This window comes from Pseudophryne corroboree, chromosome 12 (genome assembly GCF_028390025.1).
Source record: "Pseudophryne corroboree isolate aPseCor3 chromosome 12, aPseCor3.hap2, whole genome shotgun sequence".
In the NCBI taxonomy this organism is placed as follows: domain Eukaryota; kingdom Metazoa; phylum Chordata; class Amphibia; order Anura; family Myobatrachidae; genus Pseudophryne; species Pseudophryne corroboree.
In genome coordinates, this window is record NC_086455.1 from 165,198,526 (window position 1) to 165,217,264 (window position 18,739).

General features: G+C 47.0%; 1 protein-coding gene across 4 annotated transcripts in view; it reads right to left on the reverse strand.

The window, feature by feature from the left end:
* The window catches only part of ATG2B (autophagy related 2B), a 106,519-nt gene that overhangs the window by 13,733 nt on the left and 74,047 nt on the right, over positions 1-18,739 (reverse strand). For all 4 annotated transcript variants that reach the window (XM_063948443.1, XM_063948446.1, XM_063948445.1 and 1 more), the window contains 11 exons: positions 18,517-18,584; positions 17,638-17,808; positions 15,497-15,638; positions 14,061-14,263; positions 12,823-13,052; positions 11,813-11,921; positions 9,268-9,462; positions 4,513-4,614; positions 696-774; positions 207-396; positions 51-120 (listed from right to left, as the gene is read on the reverse strand). In XM_063948443.1, the coding sequence (XP_063804513.1) occupies positions 51-120; positions 207-396; positions 696-774; positions 4,513-4,614; positions 9,268-9,462; positions 11,813-11,921; positions 12,823-13,052; positions 14,061-14,263; positions 15,497-15,638; positions 17,638-17,808; positions 18,517-18,584 (1,559 nt within the window). The remainder of the gene's footprint in view (positions 1-50; positions 121-206; positions 397-695; positions 775-4,512; positions 4,615-9,267; positions 9,463-11,812; positions 11,922-12,822; positions 13,053-14,060; positions 14,264-15,496; positions 15,639-17,637; positions 17,809-18,516; positions 18,585-18,739) is intronic.

The window sequence follows — 18,739 nt, forward strand, 5'->3', positions numbered from 1 at the left end:
TCCTTACTGAATTAGGCCCTATATGCAATGAAGGCAGAGTTTACACATACCTGGTCCATTGAGACATGTTTTCCGTGGTAATCCAGCCTTATTGGAACTTCTGCAGTAAACCGGAACTCCCTGACCAGAAGACGGATAATAGACAGATCAGGTCAGGAGATATGTATCTTAGAAGGCTACGTGTAAGCTGCGTGTGTAAGACGTACCGGAAAAACACAGGCTGGTCGCTGAATGAGGGGTCATCCTCAAAACTGTCCCGCCCCTCCATGAACTCCGCAAAGTTCAGCTCGCCATTTCCGACCGGCTGTCCCAGGAATGAAATCACAGGGATTCGTTCTTGAGAGTTCAGATGTTTTGGCAAACGGCAGGTGACATCAGAGCCCGGCGCTCTCTTTACTGAGAATACAGGAAAATGGCCAAATAGGACTGGTTAATATATCAGTAATAGTCAATTATTTACCCTTTCATGAAAACACGCTACGATGGGGTAATTGAGGAATTGACTTCATAGTACTAGTTGACGATTTACCAGAGGGCAGAACTGTGCAGTATTAAGAGGAAGGTGAGGGGAGGGGATTTTCAAATAGAAGCCAATTGACCCCCTATGAGGTCTATCACACTTTTCCCTATGCCAAGTGGTCAAAACACTATGTGAAATCAATACAATACACGCCGGACGCTCTGTTTACACTTGCCTTCAGGATCCGGCGTCACCAATATTTCCACTTCTGCAGAAAGACTTGTAAAAAAATCCTTTAGGAAAAACAAGGCATCCTGCAATCAGAGAAGAGAGGACACTTGTTATTTATACAGAGTGACAGATTACTCAGTGCTGTACAGAGAATATAGAGAGGACACTTGTTATTTACACAGAGTAGCAGCCGTGCAAACGCTATGCCACCGCCCACTGGGAGTGTATTTTAGCTTAGCAGAAGTGCGAACGAAAGGATCGCAGAGCGGCTACAAAATAATTTTGTGCAGTTTCAGAGCAGCTTCAGACCTACTCAGCGCTTGCGATCACTTCAGACTGTTCAGTTCGTTTTGACGTCACAAACACTCCCTGCGTTCGCCCAGCCACGTCTGCGTTTTTCCTGGCACGCCTGCGTTTTTTTGAACACTCCCTAAAAACGGTCAGTTGACACCCAGAAACGCCCACTTCCTGTCAATCACTCTGCGGCCACCAGTGCGACTGAAAAGCTTCGCTAGACCCTGTGTGAAACTACATCGTCCGTTGTAATAGTACGTCGCGCGTGTGTGCATTGCGCCGCATACGCATGCGCAGAAGTGACTTTTTTTCGAATGCAGCTAGCGATCAACTCGGAATGACCACCACAGTTCCTATAGATAACACCAACCCCCAATCTGGTCTGTTACCAAAAGGATGAGAGGAATCATGGAGAACAGACTGAAGACTCGGACAATTGCGAGTAGTTCCTCTGTGATGATTACAGCTGTAGGTATCTACGTCATCTGCCTACCAACTATCTACCCGTAACATATATGTTTGAAACAAACCATTTCCCCTGATGTGTTGAGCATGTGATCCCGGCGGTCACATGACTGACAGCGGCATCCCAACACTGAAGAACCCGACACTGGACAGGGTAAGTATTCTACCCCTTCCCCGTTCCCTACCCTAATCCTCCGGGGGTGGTGGCTACCCCCTAGTGCCTAACCCTAACCGCCCCAACGAGCATCTGCTGGCCACACGACAGGTAAGCCGTGCGGGGGGAGGGTTTAGGCTGCGGGGGGAGGGTTGGGCTGAGGAAAGGGGGGGAGGGGGGTTGGGTTAGGCGCCACCAGCGAGGGTTAGGGTGCAGGAGGGTTAGGTTTAGGCTGCGGTAAGGGGAGTTTAGGTGCCACCGGGGAGGGTTAGAGTTAGGCTGTGGGGGAAAGGGTTAGGTTTAGGCTGCAGGGAGGGAGGGTTAGTTTAGGCTGCAGGGAGGGAGGTTAGGTTCAGGCTGCGGGGAGGGGGGTTAGGTTTAGGCTGCAGGGAGGGAGGGTTAGGTTTAGGCTGCGGGGAGGGAGGGTTATGTTTAGGCTGCGGGGAGGGAGGGTTAGGGTTTGGCTGCGGGGAGGGTGGTTAGGTTTAGGCTGCGGGGAGGGAGGGTTAGGCTGCGGGGAGGGGGGGTTAGGTTTAGGCTGCGGGGAGGGAGGGTTAGAGTTAGGCTGTGGGGGAAAGGGTTAGGTTTAGGCTGCAGGGAGGGAGGGTTAGGGTTAGGATGCGGGGAGGGAGGGTTAGGCTGCGGGGAGAGAGGGTTAGGGTTAGGCTGCGGGGAGGGAGGTTAGGTTTATGCTGCGGGGAGGGAGGGTTAGAGTTAGGCTGTGGGGGAAAGGGTTAGGTTTAGGCTGCAGGGAGGGAGGGTTAGGGTTAGGATGCGGGGAGGGAGGGTTAGGCTGCGGGGAGAGAGGGTTAGGGTTAGGCTGCGGGGAGGGAGGTTAGGTTTAGGCTGCGGGGAGGGAGGGTTAGAGTTAGGCTGTGGGGGAAAGGGTTAGGGTTAGGCTGCGGGGAGGGAGGGTTAGGTTTAGGCTGCGGGGAGGGAGGGTTAGGGTTAGGCTGCGGGAGGGAGGTTAGGTTTAGGCTGCGGGGAGGGAGGGTTAGGTTTAGGCTGCGGGGAGGGAGGGTTAGGTTTAGGCTGCGGGGAGGGAGGGTTAGGTTTAGGCTGCGGGGAGGGAAGGTTAGGTTTAGGCTGCGGGGAGGGAGGGTTAGGGGGACATTGGGTAAAGGTAAATATACTTGCCTTTCCCCTGTTGGGATTATAACCATCGGGAACTGTGACTGCAGCATCACCTGTGCCAGCATTACATACCCAAAGCCTCTTACCATCATTATTACATAAATGGGAAAGCTGCATCTTCCACATAAAATGTAATGAAATCCAAATACCCCCCAAATCCGTAATGTACTGCTTCATAAATCAATCATCAATTTCATCTTCAGCAGTATTCCAAAAGGAACAGACAAATCAGTAATGTCAGCTACCACGCGATATAACGTCACTGCGACACTAACGAATAATGACAATACACAGTCAGCCAATCAGAAGCAGCTGGATAGTGCGGCTGACAGACATCATCACTGTGGATCCTTACTCCAGAACCTGCAAGAGATATTCCTTCCACCGTATCCGCGGATACATCCACACCGTGCGCATATCCGGGATGTAGTATGAGTGGCCGGCTGTCGGGATCCCGGTGCCCAGCATACCGGCGCCAGGATCCTGACCGCCGGAATGCTGGCAACGGGGTGAGCGCTAAAGAGCCCCATGCGGGTTCGCTGCGCCCGCCACGCTGCGGCCATGTTATTTATTCTCCCTCCAGGGGTATCGTGGACACCCCAAGAGGGAGAAGAGTTGTCGGTATCCCTGCGGTTGGGATCCCGGCAAAGGTATGACGAGCGCTGAGATCCCGACAGCCAGTATATATTGAGTGCCACTTGTATATCCGGAGGCGTGCTACACTGAACACCTCCTAACTGTACTCAATTATTACAATTACATTATGGCGGCGTATGGACCCGCAGAGCTAAGCAGAAATCTATGATAATCTTATGTTGCCCATGTGCACAGTAGCGGATCTTGCTACGGGCACACAGGATTTGTGCCCGGGGCGCCGCCTTCCGGAGGGCGCCGCCGCTGTGGCAACATCCGCTACTGGAGGTGCCTCCCTCCCCCCGGTGCCGGTACTGTTGTGCGGTGCGCGATGACTGCATTGTGGGAGCGGCACTTAGACACTAGGAGTCAAGATTGGCTTCTAGTGTCTATGCAGTTCTATGGGAAGTCAGTCATGACGTCTCTCACATAGATCAGAGGAGCGGCGCCAGCGGCCAGAGACGGAGGGCAGCAGCGGTCGGGAATCAGGAGCGGGGATGGTATTATTTTTTTTATTTTATTTTTTAAAAGCGGCACAAACAGGGGCAATACTATTGGGGCCACAAACGGGGGGCAATACTACTGGGGGCACAAACAGGGGCAATACTACTGGGGGCACATTGACCACACCCCTTTATGAAACCATGCCCCTATTTTCGCCCCGGGGCGCCACAAGGGCTAGAACTGGCCCTGCATGTGCAAAACAGACATTGGCATATTCACACCAGAAAATCTGACATGCGCCGGCAGTATTTAAGATCAGTACTATCTAGAGGATGCTATTGGGTAACGCATCACATTTCCAGCACAACTTTCTGCTTCATTAAGGCCGGATACAATGTGGGCAAGAAGGATGGTAGCTTTTAGGAATGTGATCAGCAATATGCACTAGTAGAGGGCATAGGTCACGCACACAGAGGTTACACAGTAAGTGGCTTATTTTTTTTTATACGTTGCCTTTACGCATAAATACAATCAATGAATAAAGTTTAGCAGATGATGGTGCTTTATACAACATCCCTGATTGCAGGGCATAGATGTAGGAGGATGAGCAATATATCTGCAGCTCTGCTGCCCTCTGCTGGACACATTCCTACACTGTCTGTTTAAATCTATAACTGTTGCACACACTCTACGTCACCTGATCTACGTTGAGGCGGATCGGCATCAGCGTCACTCGCAGACAGCACTCCTGCGGGGAATGGGCAGACTCAGGACGCACGTGTAAGGCTTTGATTGTGAGCTGGAAAAGTAGAAAAGATTTATTGAAAAACAAGATGTTGCGGCGTGACCTCCATGTGTCAGGATACGGTGCGGGTAACCTTTGCCTCTGGTGCACAGTGATAGAGCAGAAGACCAGGTTTTCTGTTGCAGCTGTATTTCTGGTATTGTACACTTGGGGAGAAGACAAGGAGCTAGAGTGCAGAGAGCATTATTATTATTATTAACAGTAGTTTCTTACATAGCGCAGCAAATTCTGTTGCACTTTACAACTGGACACAATTAGAAAACAAAACTTGGTAAAAACAAACAGTCATAGAGGTAGGAGGGCCCTGCACGCAAGCTTACACTCTATAGGGAAATAGGCATGGATACACTAGCTGTGCCATGTGACCTGTATGGGGACTGCAGACATACAGTGTAGGCTCTGTGCAGCAGTGTACCACTCACAGAACCCTATTCCTCCACATGTGGGAGATTACACATCATCTCTGCTCCACTGCGCTCACCCCTCCATGCAGCTGCCTCCTCTGCTCGGCTGTCTGACCCACTGAGTCTACGCTGAAGGGGATCCCGATTTACCAGCTGTAGCAATATGTCATACTTTCACATCTCAAGACTATTTTAATATTTAGTCGACATTACAACATTCAAAATGAGAACAGCATAATGCTGACATGGTCTGGATGTCAACATTTAGAATGTCGACATTTAATATGTCAAAACTGACATGACGACATTGAGTCTCAACATTCTGAATGTCAATCGTAGGATTTTCTATATAAACATAACCCAAAACCTAACAGCAGCCTAACCCTAATCTAACCCTAACTGCAACCTAACCCTAATCAAATCCTAACCGCAGCCCAACCTAATCTAACCCTAACCGCAGCCCAACCTAATATAACCCTAACCGCAGCCTAACCTTAATCTAACCCTAACTGCAACCTAACCCTAATCAAATCCTAACCGCAGCCTAACCTAATCTAACCCTAACTGCAACCTAACCCTAATCAAATCCTAACCGCAGCCTAACCCTAACCGCAGCCCAACCTAATATAACCCTAACCGCAGCCTAACCTTAATCTAACCCTAACTGCAACCTAACCCTAATCAAATCCTAACCGCAGCCTAACCTAATCTAACCCTAACTGCAACCTAACCCTAATCAAATCCTAACCGCAGCCTAACCCTAATCTAACCCTAACAGCAGCCCAACCTAATCTAACCCTAACCGCAGCCTAACCTAATATAACCCTGATTGCTGCCTAACCTAATCTAACTCTAACTGCAACCTAACCCTAATCAAATCCTAACTGCAACCTAACCCTAATCTAACCCTCACCGCAGCCTAACCTAATCTAACCCTGATTGCTGCCTAACCTAATCTAACCCTAACTGCAACCTAACTCTAATCAAATCCTAACTGCAACCTAACCCTAATCTAACCCTAACCGCAGCCTAACCTAATCTAAACCTAAGCGCAGCCCAACCTAATCTAACCCTAACCGCACCCTACCCTAATCTAACCGATTGCTGCCTAACCTAATCTAATCGTAACTGCAACCTAACCCTAATCAAATCCTAACTGCAAGCTAACCCTAATCTAACCCTAACTGCAGCCTAACCTAATCTAACCCTGCTTGCTGCCTAACCTAATCTAACCCTAACTGCAACCTAACCCTAATCAAATCCTAACTGCAACCTATCCCTAATCTAACCCTAACTGCAACCTAACCCTAATCAAATCCTAACTGCAACCTAACCCGAATCAAATCCTAACTGCAACCTAACCCTAATCTAACCCTAACCGTAGCCTAACCTAATCTAACCCTAAGCGCAGCCCAACCTAATCTAACCTTAACCGCAGCCTAACCTAATCTAACCCTGATTGCTGCCTAACCTAATCTAATCGTAACTGCAACCTAACCCTAACCGCAGCCTAACCTAATCTAACCCTAACCCAAACCTAACCGCAGCACAACCTAATCTAACCCTAACCGTAGCACAACCCAATCTAACCCTAACGCAGCCTAACCTAATCTAACCCGGATTTCTGCCTAACCTAATCTAATCGTAACTGCGGCCTAACCCTAATAGCAGCCTAACCTAATCTAACACTACCTGGAACCTAACACTAATCGCAGCCTAACCTAATCTAACCCTATGTGCTGCCTAACCTAATCTAACCCTAACTGCAACATAACCCTAATTGCAGCCTAACCTAATCTAACCCTAACTGCAACATAACCCTAATCGCAGCCTGACCTAAGCCTAACTGCAATCTAACCCTAATCGCATTTTAACCTAATCTAACCCTAATTGCACCCTCACCCTAACTGCAACCTATCCCTAATCTAACCCTAACTGCAACCTAACCCTAATCTAACGCTAACTGCAACCTATCCCTAATCTAACCCTAACTGCAACCTAACCCTAATCTAACCCTAACTGCAGCACTAACCCCATCAGGTGTCAACATTCTGTCGGTGTCAATTTAGTAAATGTCGGTAATTAATGTGTCAACACTGTGTTGATATGTAGACAATGTGACGGCATTCTGTACCAGCTGAGTGTACATATTTGATGGCACTTTCGGCCACAGTCAGGGAAGGTGCAGCTCTGCAGTTATGAGCAGTGAGTGGTTCGGTATAACTACCTACTGTATGTCACAGTTACAGCACTGGCCACTGGTGATAAATAATCCCCTCACTAATGGTTTCTAAACCCAAAGATCTCCCAAAGACAAATCGCCAAAACAGCAAACCGTGCAGGACGACTGCCGCGCTGACTACTCTGATGACCAAACTTCCAATCAGTGACTGTCAATTATGAATGGCTGGTAATAGACAATGATTGGTGGACGGCACTGGTCATCCACCAGAGTTCAGGTAGGGGCATGGCTATGCTAAATCACCAATAGGTGTCTGAGTGCCTCCTTTGGTGATCTCTGTGGCCTCCTTGGTATCACAATACGATGATGCTCTATCAGTAATTATCTTTTATAATATTAGAATAAAGGATAATAAAAAAATAATAAACATATGTAGCTCCACGGTTACCAGCCATTCATAAATCTTGCACAGTAATCGTCAGGAATTGACCATCATTCAAATCCTCTTGCTTTGCCTTTGCATAAATCAAAAGACTATGGATTCCAGGCAACGGCTATGGCCTAGAGTATAGAGGAAAATGGTCTCTGGGCTACCCTATTAATGCCAGAATTGTTCATGAGCCCAAGACAGCAGTTAGAACTTGCACAGCAAAGCAGAGCCTCCATGTCTGCTGGTATATGGAACCAGAAGAACACATTTCATATTACTGACTACAGAAATAGCCACAGTACGGAGATAATGTGACAGATATAGAACAGTTCCCCTCCTAATGCAGCTGCATATGTGTTTACTTATTTTACGCAACAACCGGATAAACACAGAGTTCACTTCCTTATATCTATGTCAAAACAGAAGCTGTGGCTGAACATTAGGATTATTTAGGGTATATGTTAAATCCTTTCGCTGCTGTTGTTTATAAGCTGCATAATCCTCGCTGGAAGCTTCATGCGTGGTTGCGACACATCTGATAATATTTATTATAGTGGTTCCCTGGCTGCAGTGATCGACACTGAGAGTGATGGCCTTCAGCCTGGTTCTGGCAGAGGCCAACTTCGATCTATACCGGGCAGTAAACAAAAATACAAATGAATCCTTACCTGGGAACACATTACCAGTGGCGGATCCCTGTGGCCGGACACTGCACGCACGTAAGGGTCTGATGGCCGAAACGCAGACAGAGGATCCTACCTGGCTGCTCTCAAAGTGTTTTAAGCACAACGGAGGCACCAGGCAGCATCCTCTGCCACCTTCTCAGACACAGTTAAGTGGAATGGGGCCATGGTAGCACACCTATAGGTGGATGACCAGTGTCAACCACCAATCAGTGTGCAGGAGCGGGTGGGGAAAATGATAAATAATCCTCCCTTGTCTATCCCCCACTTTGGATTGGCCACTGTACTGTGTCACCGTGCAGTAGAGTACGCAGATCGGGTGTAGTATGGTATGCCGGCGGTCGGGCTCCCGGCGACCAGCATACCGGTGCCGGAAGCCCGACCGCCGGCATACCGACAGTGTGGCGAGCGCAAATGAGCCCCTTGCGGGCACGCTGCGTTTGCCACGCTGCGCGGCACACTATTTTATTCTCCCTCCAGGGGGGTCATGGACCCCCACGAGGGAGAATAAGTGTCGGCATACCGGCTGTCGGGATCCCGGCGCCGGTATACTGTGCGCCGGAATCCCGACAGCCGGCATACTGAAGACCATCCCGCAGATCTGTTATCATTAGTGCATCTATACTTTTTTTTTTTCACTGACTATAGGTATTCCAGTTCCAGTTTCTTTTAACCCTTGCACGTCTATTTTGCCTCCTCTGGGCTCATCATAGTCTTATATCAAATAGCTGCAATGACAGCTGTAGCATTACAAGAAATTCACCTATTTTAGTGGGCTGCGATCATTTGTTTTTCATGTAACCCTTGTAACCACTGTAGGACTAATGGTTCTCACCCATAGCAGTTGAGGACGAGTCCCACTTGCCCTTAGCAGCTACGAGGTCAAGCACCAATTAAGCATAAGGACAACTGAATCTAGTGCTGAAACCAGCATGTGCTATGTCTTACCATGTTGGAGTGCGCCTTCCTCGGCATCTCCTTACTGCTGTACAGGTGCAGGAATTTATTCATCTGAGACGAGGCCAGCCGGTCTCTAATCTCCAGATCCTGGACAATAAACACCTGCCGTGACACCGGTTGCTCCAACAGCATCGGTTCCGTCTCCGGATCAGCCTGTGGGTATACTTCATGCTGGAACTTTACCTGTGTACACAGACAACACCTTTAATAAAAAGGAAATCACAAAAATAGCACCTTACAAGGAAAGGCAAGAGTCTTGTGCAGTATAAAAAAAATAATTTGATGAACCAGAAATCTATTTACAGCTGTCAAAATTACAAAGAAAAGGACAAATCAAATGTGCTCAATACAAATACAAACACCCACTTAATTTCCAAAATGTCCGTATAAACTACTGAATGTCATATTTTTGTAGACTGGATCAACTAATATATTACTCTCTTCAAAGTGAAAATAACATCTATTTGCTAATAGGTTTCATTTTCTACAACTGGTCTGTAGACTTGTTCTTATTATCTCCCAACAGTGCTGCCATCAGGGGGAAACTGCAGTACTGGGCCCGGATAGAGAGGGGGCCTGTATCTGCAGATGTGAATGAGGCTATCTATATAGAAATGACTTCAACAATATGGCCGCTGCCATGGAGGAGACAAATGCATAGGAACACAAGGAAGCCTCACGTTTAACATAAGTCAGAGAGAAGGTAACATTATGTCAGCAGGATCACAGCAGACCAAGTAGCACACTGGGAAACTCCGTGTGACAGCGGGAGGCGGGACTACGGTATCTATACGTGTGAGAGGGAGGTGCTGGCGCAGGGTTGGGTAAATGTGTGTGAAAGGGAGGTGGTTGGGGTAGATGTGTATGTGTAAGGTGGAGCTGCCATGAGGGAATTTATGTATCATGTTGAGGCAGGGATAAGGTAACATAATTTATGTTATAATAACACCCACCCCCACAGCCCTAACATTGTCAATTTTTAGAAAAAAACAACAGGTTTACGCAGAATGGATGCCCCACCCCCACTGTAACTCCACCCACATAATCCACTGATCCACCCCCAGGGGGTCCTGGACTGAACCCAACCCACCTGAATCCCCAACCCACCTGAATCCCCTCACCTACCTACATTTCCCTCTATATTGACATCACCATTTGTTCTATGCCACAAATCTGCTGCAATTACAGACTTTCCTTCAATTCCCGTGCTCCGGCCCTCTCCCGGTCTTGCCACTTCCACCTTCAAAATATCTCCAGGATCATACCCCGTCTCACTCTGAAGGCAACGAAGACCCTCATTTGATTGTTGCTTGGTCCATCTTCCTCACCAACTCAACTGCTTCTTCCTCCCCTCTCTGCCAGGCGCTACACTGGTTCCCTGCCCCTACAGAACCCAATTTAAAGTCCTCATCAAATCCTCACCCCTACACCTCTGACCTCATCTCCCTCCACCCTCCTGCCTGGACACTTCGCTCTGTCAACAACTGCCGCCTCTCCTCCCAACTGGATAACCTCCCACTCCCGCCTCTAAAACTTCTACCACTCTGCTACCCACCACTGGAACTCTCTCCCTCTCCCCATCAGACTTTCCACCTCTCTGCAAAGCTTCAAATGTGCTACCAAACCCCACTTCTTTATCTAAACTAACCAGCTGTCCTCCTAACCCACCACTGTTGTCCCCGCACAGCGACTCACCCTTCTGTGCTACCACTGTCTGCCCCCTCCCGTATAGACTATAAGCTCTCATGAGCAGGGCCCTCTAATATCACATGCTCTTCCTTTCCTCACTTATACCATCACCTCCTCACCCTTCCTCATTGCAGCACTGTATCTTCAGGTACAGCCGGCGCTGCCTTGTGGGTAAGATGACTGCATACGGGGTAATGTTTATAGAGCTTGTATCCTCATACATTCTGCACTGCTTGGAAATGTAAGTCTGTATCACTTTAGTTCTTGTTCTGTTTGCCCTGTATCTGCAAGTACGGCGCTGCACACCCCTTGTGACAACCCATAAATGAGGGTGTATAATAATAATTACCATGAGCCAAGACCAGACATACATTTGGTAGGGGAGTAATAAATATAAAAGGTACTGTAGTGAATGTGAAGTATAACAGGACAGGACACCATATTATACATGCAGAATGATGATATATATTACTACTACCCATCACAGTCTATACCTTTATTATACTGTGTGAATGTAAGGGCTCTGCATCCACCTGGTGGTCATAAATAGTACTGCAGCACTTTCAGGACTTGTTGAAACACTCCCAATTATAGTCTGGGATACCAGGTACTTCTATTTCTGTAAGCACTACATTGATGAGGCAAGTAATTCAGCAAACGTATGATGAACCATAAACTAGAGTGCTGTGTACATTAAAGGGTGGGGGGCACGCGTTGGGATCCCGAGGGGAGGTGCGCACATGCTAATCGTACAGCCATGTGCCGGGATTCCGTATAATCATAGGAAGAGATGAGCCAGGAGGGCTGTGTATGATAACTGTATTCAGCGTGCAGCATATCTCACCTTAGTCAGTTGGATTTCCATCAGCAAGTCTTGGTTTCTTCCGCGGCCACCACGGACCAAACTGCTGGCTCGCCTCGTGGGTGTGGTGGACGGGGAGCTGTGAGGGCTCCTGGAGACAGCGCAAACCATCCATAAATTACAAGTATTATAGAATATAGAGTATTATCACACTACAGTATTATAATATTATTACAATTACTTCTAAACTGGTCACAGGGGGGTCTTTGTGATTTTCAAACTTTGTTAATGCCAAAAATAGATAGAAGCCAGCTGGGTTTCCAGCTATGGTGGAACTAGACGTCCCAGCATTCCGCACTAGACCCTAGCTTGCTGGGAAGAGCCACAACAGCCTAAGACCGCTGTAATGTATTGCTTTGGTAATAGAGCACCAACCTTGGTGCCACTACCTATATGGTACAGATCACGTGAAGGCTGCTCGTCGCTGGTGGCCGGATGCTCCTTCAGCCAGGAATACTAGCGTCCCCTCCTTGTACACCTATAAATAACATTGGTGCTATGGACCGGATGGGCAGTTGCCGGACTGTCTGGCGAGCTAGCCAATGTCTCAGGAAAAAGCGTTTCTGGCAACCAGAGGAATTAATTCACAAGCAGAGCTTGGCATTAAAACCACTTAACTGACGATTTTTCCCTTCAAAAGTGTTAAAACATTGTTTTTTTAAAATGTATTTTATTTAATCAACTTGAAAAAGCATTTTTTTAAATATTTAAACATTATATTATGCACATCTGCAGAACGGATCTCCTCGTCAAAAACGGGGGGACAGGGTGGAACGGCGCAGTTGCATGAAATCTGACCATGCCAGTTAAGTGGTTTTAATAACGTTATAGAACTAAGCGGCTGTTGCTTGATAATGGTGGCACCAAAATCATTTATAGCCCATACATTAAGGCATGGTGAGGGTGCCACCTGCAGATTATTGCAGCTCTGCTGATTTCACGTGGACATCATGTAAAATAAATGCCCATATAAATATATATGTAATACTTACATGTAATGCTTAGCAGGGGAAGTAGAAGGATGAGAACTTCCGAAATCTTTACCACCGTACAGATGCCAAACAAGCGAGACCTCTTTGACCACATACCGAACGATGGGTACTGGGAAATGCAGTGGGGCCTTGCTGGTGTCCGCTTTCCTCTCAGGAGAGATGAAATAATTCTCTTTAATCAAGATTGCGTCATGAACAAGTTTTCTCACACGCGGCTCCTCGTCCTTTTCCTGAGAGAACCAGACAGGGACACGATAAGGACGTCATTTTTCTGTAGAGACCGCACTCTGTGATGTCATATCCTACCAGGAACATCATGAACCACCCCAAACCCAACAATGGTGGCAAACATAACTTCTTCTTATGATCCATACTGCATCTGCGTTTCTCTACCATCATATAGGACACATATACTGTATCTGGGGATACAGAGCCTCCTATAGGATGTTGACACTATAAATATGTGTTTAGGATGGTTCGGATAGAAACTGTAATTCCATTCTTAAGTCTGTTTATGCAGTAGGACACATTTTAGCCTCGGCCAATAAACCGGTGGAAAAATCAACAAAGAAGCTTTCTAGAGTAAAGTAAGTTAGAATTAGGGAGTTTGGAAAATCCTATCTGACTAGGAGATGCTGGCCTCTGATGGAGAGGTCAGTGCATTTCTGCTTTACAGTCCAAGGAAAGATGGCCTCAACAATCGCAGTTGTGCAGTCTGCATGGTTCCATTCAAGGCGTTCCAAAATAAACTCATCTCAAAGTGGGACAAATCACTCACTTCTACGGCAGCCAAGATATGACAGCCTCAAAAGTGGCCACTCCTTGCCTTATGGAGCTAAACAAGTGTGAGGACAAAAGTTAAACAGGCAGCGCTAGGGGCTGTTAGTACATTGGACTGGCCAAGGCCATCTACACTCTAGTTCGCCTGTTTAAAGGTAGCTAAAACTGTTTTTTTTTTAGTTTTTTTTTTTAGTTTTAGACAAATATTATTTTACTCTCTTCGCTCTTTTTGTGGTTTTATCCTGGGGTGTTTGGTTATAAAAATAACAGAGAATCCAGCAGGATGAGGAGATGGTTGAGGTAGGAGCTCAATACTTTTGGAATATTTAAAGTGCAACTTTCTATCGGAGACCCCAGGGTCAACCCAAATGGAATCAGAGAAAAGAATACAACAGAAGTATAAAAACTCCGCCATTGTCACCCGGTTGTTGGACTGGAAAAAGCCTTACTGAACTCACCGACACTGATGTCTTTGGAGCATACAGAATACAGAAGTCATCGCTTTCAAGTGGAACATCGAGAATGGCGTCACTGATGAGATGGGGAGTAGCTGACGTGAACGTGGGACTAGATTCCTCAGATGTAGTTCCACTTTCATCAGGAAAAAGGAAAAGATCAGAGCAAGGGGGCTCCAGCAGTTCAGATTTGCCTTCAGAAAACCCTAAAGAAACACAATAGCTTTGCTTAAACATCACCCACTGTCTAGAGTGGGGCAGCCATATTGTGGTCTGAAAATGCAGCCTATAGATAGCTGACACCTAAGTGTTTTTAATTAAACATGCTTTAATAGGCACTATCCATCTCTCCTTCCTTTAAAATATCTTATACAGTATTTAAATAAACAATCCCATTCTTTTTATTTTCCTATCACACTTGTGTGAGACAAGAAAAGAAAATTCAGACAAATAGCCATTCTAAGGCCATTGTTTTACTAATTGACTGTATTTATTCATTCCTGTGATTATCATGTCGTCCAACTGAAGACTAAGGGGGATATCCTATTAGGTCGGATGAAACATCGGGTTTTTCGCAATTTTTCCCGATGTTTCACCAATTTTTTTTTTTTTTTTTTAGAGGCTATCCAAATTGATCAGGAAAAATACCCTTTTTCCTGAAAACACACAGGCTCAGTGAAACCTGTGTGTGTTCGGTAGAAACAGTCCCGTTTTTGCATGGAAACGGGGCTGTTTCTGGGGATTTGGTTTCGCCTGCCTCAGAATCCCGATGACCGGGACAACCTGCAGTGTCCCATGCCTGCTGCAGCAGCAGCAGGCTGGGGCTCCAGGCATGGCATCGCGGCCCGGAAGCTGCCCTCGGCGCAGTGACCCCCCCCGGCGGAGAAGCCGGGGCAGCGCCGTGACCGCATCCCCCTCTCTACTCTGCTTCCTGCAGCGGTCACATGACACGGGAGCACCCATGTGACCGGGGAAGCTGAAGGAGCAGCACTGCACCGAGAGCTGTCAGCACCCGATGCAGCTTCAGGTAACCCCCGATAAGCCACCGCTCGTGCTGGCTTATCAGGGGTAATAGGATAGTCCCCGGCGGGACAATTAGCCCCGGTAAATTTTCGGGGCTAATTGGATATCGCCCTTAGGGGTCTATTTACTAAGCCTTGGATGGAGATAAAGTACCAACCGATCAGCTCCCAACTGTCATTTTTCAAACACACCCTGTAATATGACAGTTAGGAGCTGATTGGCTGGCACTTTATTTCCTTCCAAGGCTTAGTAAATAGACCCCTAAGACACTGTGCAAAATTCCTAACAGGCGCACAAGTGCTTACTGAGATGAGATGGTTAGTAATCATATAAGGCGCAGAGGAAGAGGTCCTAGGAGAAAGCCCTCACATGAGGTAATACTCAGTGCACCTGGTGACAGATCCGCTTTACGTTACCGTTCAGCTGCGGTTTTACAGGAGAGGCATCTTGGTAAGTGTCTGTATCCTCCATGGCGTCGCTCATTAAATCGCGCAGTATCTGTTGTTCTGCCTCAGCCAGCAATGGGCTGCGGGAGCTGGAGCCCGTAGACGCGTCAGCCTGCAACACAATCCATCATTAGACGTTTTGTGAACGGAGAGCATTGCTTAATACTATCGAATCTGCACATTCAGTTGAACCAAGGGTAGGAACAACAATGATCAATGGTCGTTACACACACAAGGAGTAGGATCCATGTCCCCCAATGAAGTCAATAAAAAAATATCCATTTTCTCCTCCGGTTTCATTGGAGGACACAGCACCACGAGGACGTCCTAGATCAGTCTCTGTCAGGTTAGGAAGACACAAACTGGATTTCTGTCCAAATGCATCCTCAATAAGATGGAACGTAGAACCGCAATGGGCAAATGTCAGGAAACTGGTAAAGCTATGCCTCTTTCTTATGACCCACGAGTAGTGGAAGACACAAGCGTAGGTTAGTCAGTTCTGGAGGACATAATAGACACCAAAACGGCCACCTTCCAGGAATGAAGCCTGAGGATAGTTTCTTGGAGTGCTCCAAACAGGACTCCGTGATAACTACATAAACTAGATTTATATGGGGACTAAAGAGACATTCTATATGAGGACTCGTGCTCCATGCCAGAGAGAAATGTATGAACAGAAGTACTGGAAGCTAGAGAATGCTAGCATAGAACAGAGGGGTCCCATAGTCTACGGGAGTTTGTAGACACAATACGCAGAATATGATATGTGTGGGCATTCACAAGTGTTTGATCTGATCTACTATAATGCAGACGCACTCTGCAAGCACTGTGCCTTCTTCCGCTGTTACTAACCAATGTACATCCAGACCTCTAAGGCCGATGTAGCTATCCTGGGCTACTGTGACCTAGTGCTACGCTGCTTATGCCACGCACAGCTGGGTCTGAGTTAGTGAGCCGATAATGGGCATGATTCTGAGTCGCATGTAGGGGGTGATTCCGAGTTGTTCACTCGCTAGCAGATTTTAGCAGCATTGCACACGATAGGCCGCCGCCCTCTGGGAGTGTATCTTAGCTTAGCAGAATTGCGAATAAATAATTCTTAGCAGTTTCTGAGTAGCTCCGGACCTACTCACGATTAGCGATCAGTTCAGTCAGTTTCGTTCCTGGTTTGACGTCACAAACACGCCCTGCGTTCGGCCAGCCACTCCCCCGTTTCTCCAGCCACTCCCACGTTTTTCTCTGACACGCCTGCATTTTTCCGCAAACACCGTGAAAACGCTGAGTTTCCGCTCAGAAACACCCACTTCCTGTCAATCACACTACGATCACTTCAACGATGGAAATTCTTCGTTCTGCCGTGAGTAAATCTACTAAGTTTTGAGCTAAAAGACTTAGCGTATGCGCACTGCGTACCATGCGCATGCGCATTCATCGCTCCGTTGCAAAAATCGGCAACGAGCGAACAACTCGGAATGGCCCCCGTAATGCGAACGGAATGCTAATGCGAATATACACAAGTATTCTGCATCGTACACATGTATGCGATCGCACTACACTGCTCTTCCGTCCAGGAGAGTGGCACTTACATGTACTTCATGCTGGTGCAGGAGATGCGTCTGAATTCGGCGTCCGCAATGCATAGGCAGAAGCCCGCGTCACACCCTGCCACGCGCACAAAACTCTTCTCTTGCATAGCATCAAATTGTTGCAGCCCAGAACCGCCTAACCAGTGGTCGTGGAGAACAGAATGAGATGTGTAAGTAAGCAAATATGCATACGCAGCCCGCGAGGCATGCGCAGATTGCGATTAAGCACTAGGTCCGACAGCATTCGGCCTTGCATGTGACTCAGAATCATGCCCAATATGTAGTCTAAGCAGCGATGTGTAATTATTTGCAGATAATAGCGATAATAAAACAAAAGACAGTAACTTGGAACCAGAGTACACTGGAACACAATTACTGGATGAGTGTTGTAGGGTAGAGACGGGCCACCCTGAGACCTAGGTGTGTTCATGAAATATCCCCAATAAGGGGATGGATCCTATAACCAGAAGTCATTCTTCTGTAGGTCATCATAGTCTGGGTGCCGGTTCCGTCTTGGGTTCTTACCTTCTTGGTTTTCTTCTGCGCTCCAGGCGACGTCTGGGTCCTGGTTGGCGGGTGTAGATCACCGTAGCTGGCGATATACTGGATGAGGTTCATCAGCGCAGCACAAGAGTCTGAGCATGTCCTGATGTGAATCACATCGCTGGAACAGTACATCTCGAACCGGGGCTTGTTCTGCAGAACACAGGACATTACGAGGACTCTCACCCATCTCAATTTAACAAATATAAGGAAACTATTCTATTTGACCACCTGGAACTTATCTCTGTTTACTGGTGTAGTTATGCTTAGTTGCCCTGTACTTGTCCTATATTGTATTCAACTGTAAGTCACTGTTTTCCTATTTTTTTATGTGCATTTGTACTCTGTAATCGGGCGCTGCGGAACCCTTGTGGCGCCATATAAATAAAGGATAATAATAATAATAATAATAATAACTTGTTCTAATGTTTTTTTTTCGTTTTTTTTTTATTAAAAACGTTTTCAATTTTTTGTTTCATATTCTTAAAGGGCTGACCAATTAGCTTTCTGTTACTTGCAAATAGCTCTAGTGAAGGCGGAAGTGACACCAGGAGAGAGCTGTAAAATCAGTGGACTGAACACATCCTGGAGATTCAGGAAGCTAAGACAGGTTATGTGCAGTATCCGAGGCATCTGATTGGACCGTCATATACATTAACCCCGTACATTGCTGAAAATTTGAACAACACCCAGGCGCACCGACAGCCCTTCCCTGGCCAGCAAGTTCAGGCAATGGTGAGGAATGGAATACCCAGCAAACAAAAATGTGGCAATCCCCTCCATTTACTTTATTTATTGAGGGGCATGGGTCTTTGTAAAACACTATTATCTGTAGTTAGTTGTCACAAAACAAAAAATTACCTTTTCTCCAAACTTTACCGCCAGTATAGTCAGTTCCAGCAGTCCCATGTCCAAGACACGTACGTAATCTGAAAAATGAAAATTCGATTAGACTAAACCCAACTCTTTCATGTGGATAATTTATAAATGAGTGATTTAGCATAAACCTGCTAACTCCTGTGCTTTGATTGGTGGATGAACAGCACCATCCACCAATCAGAGCGCCGCTATGGTTGCATGGAAG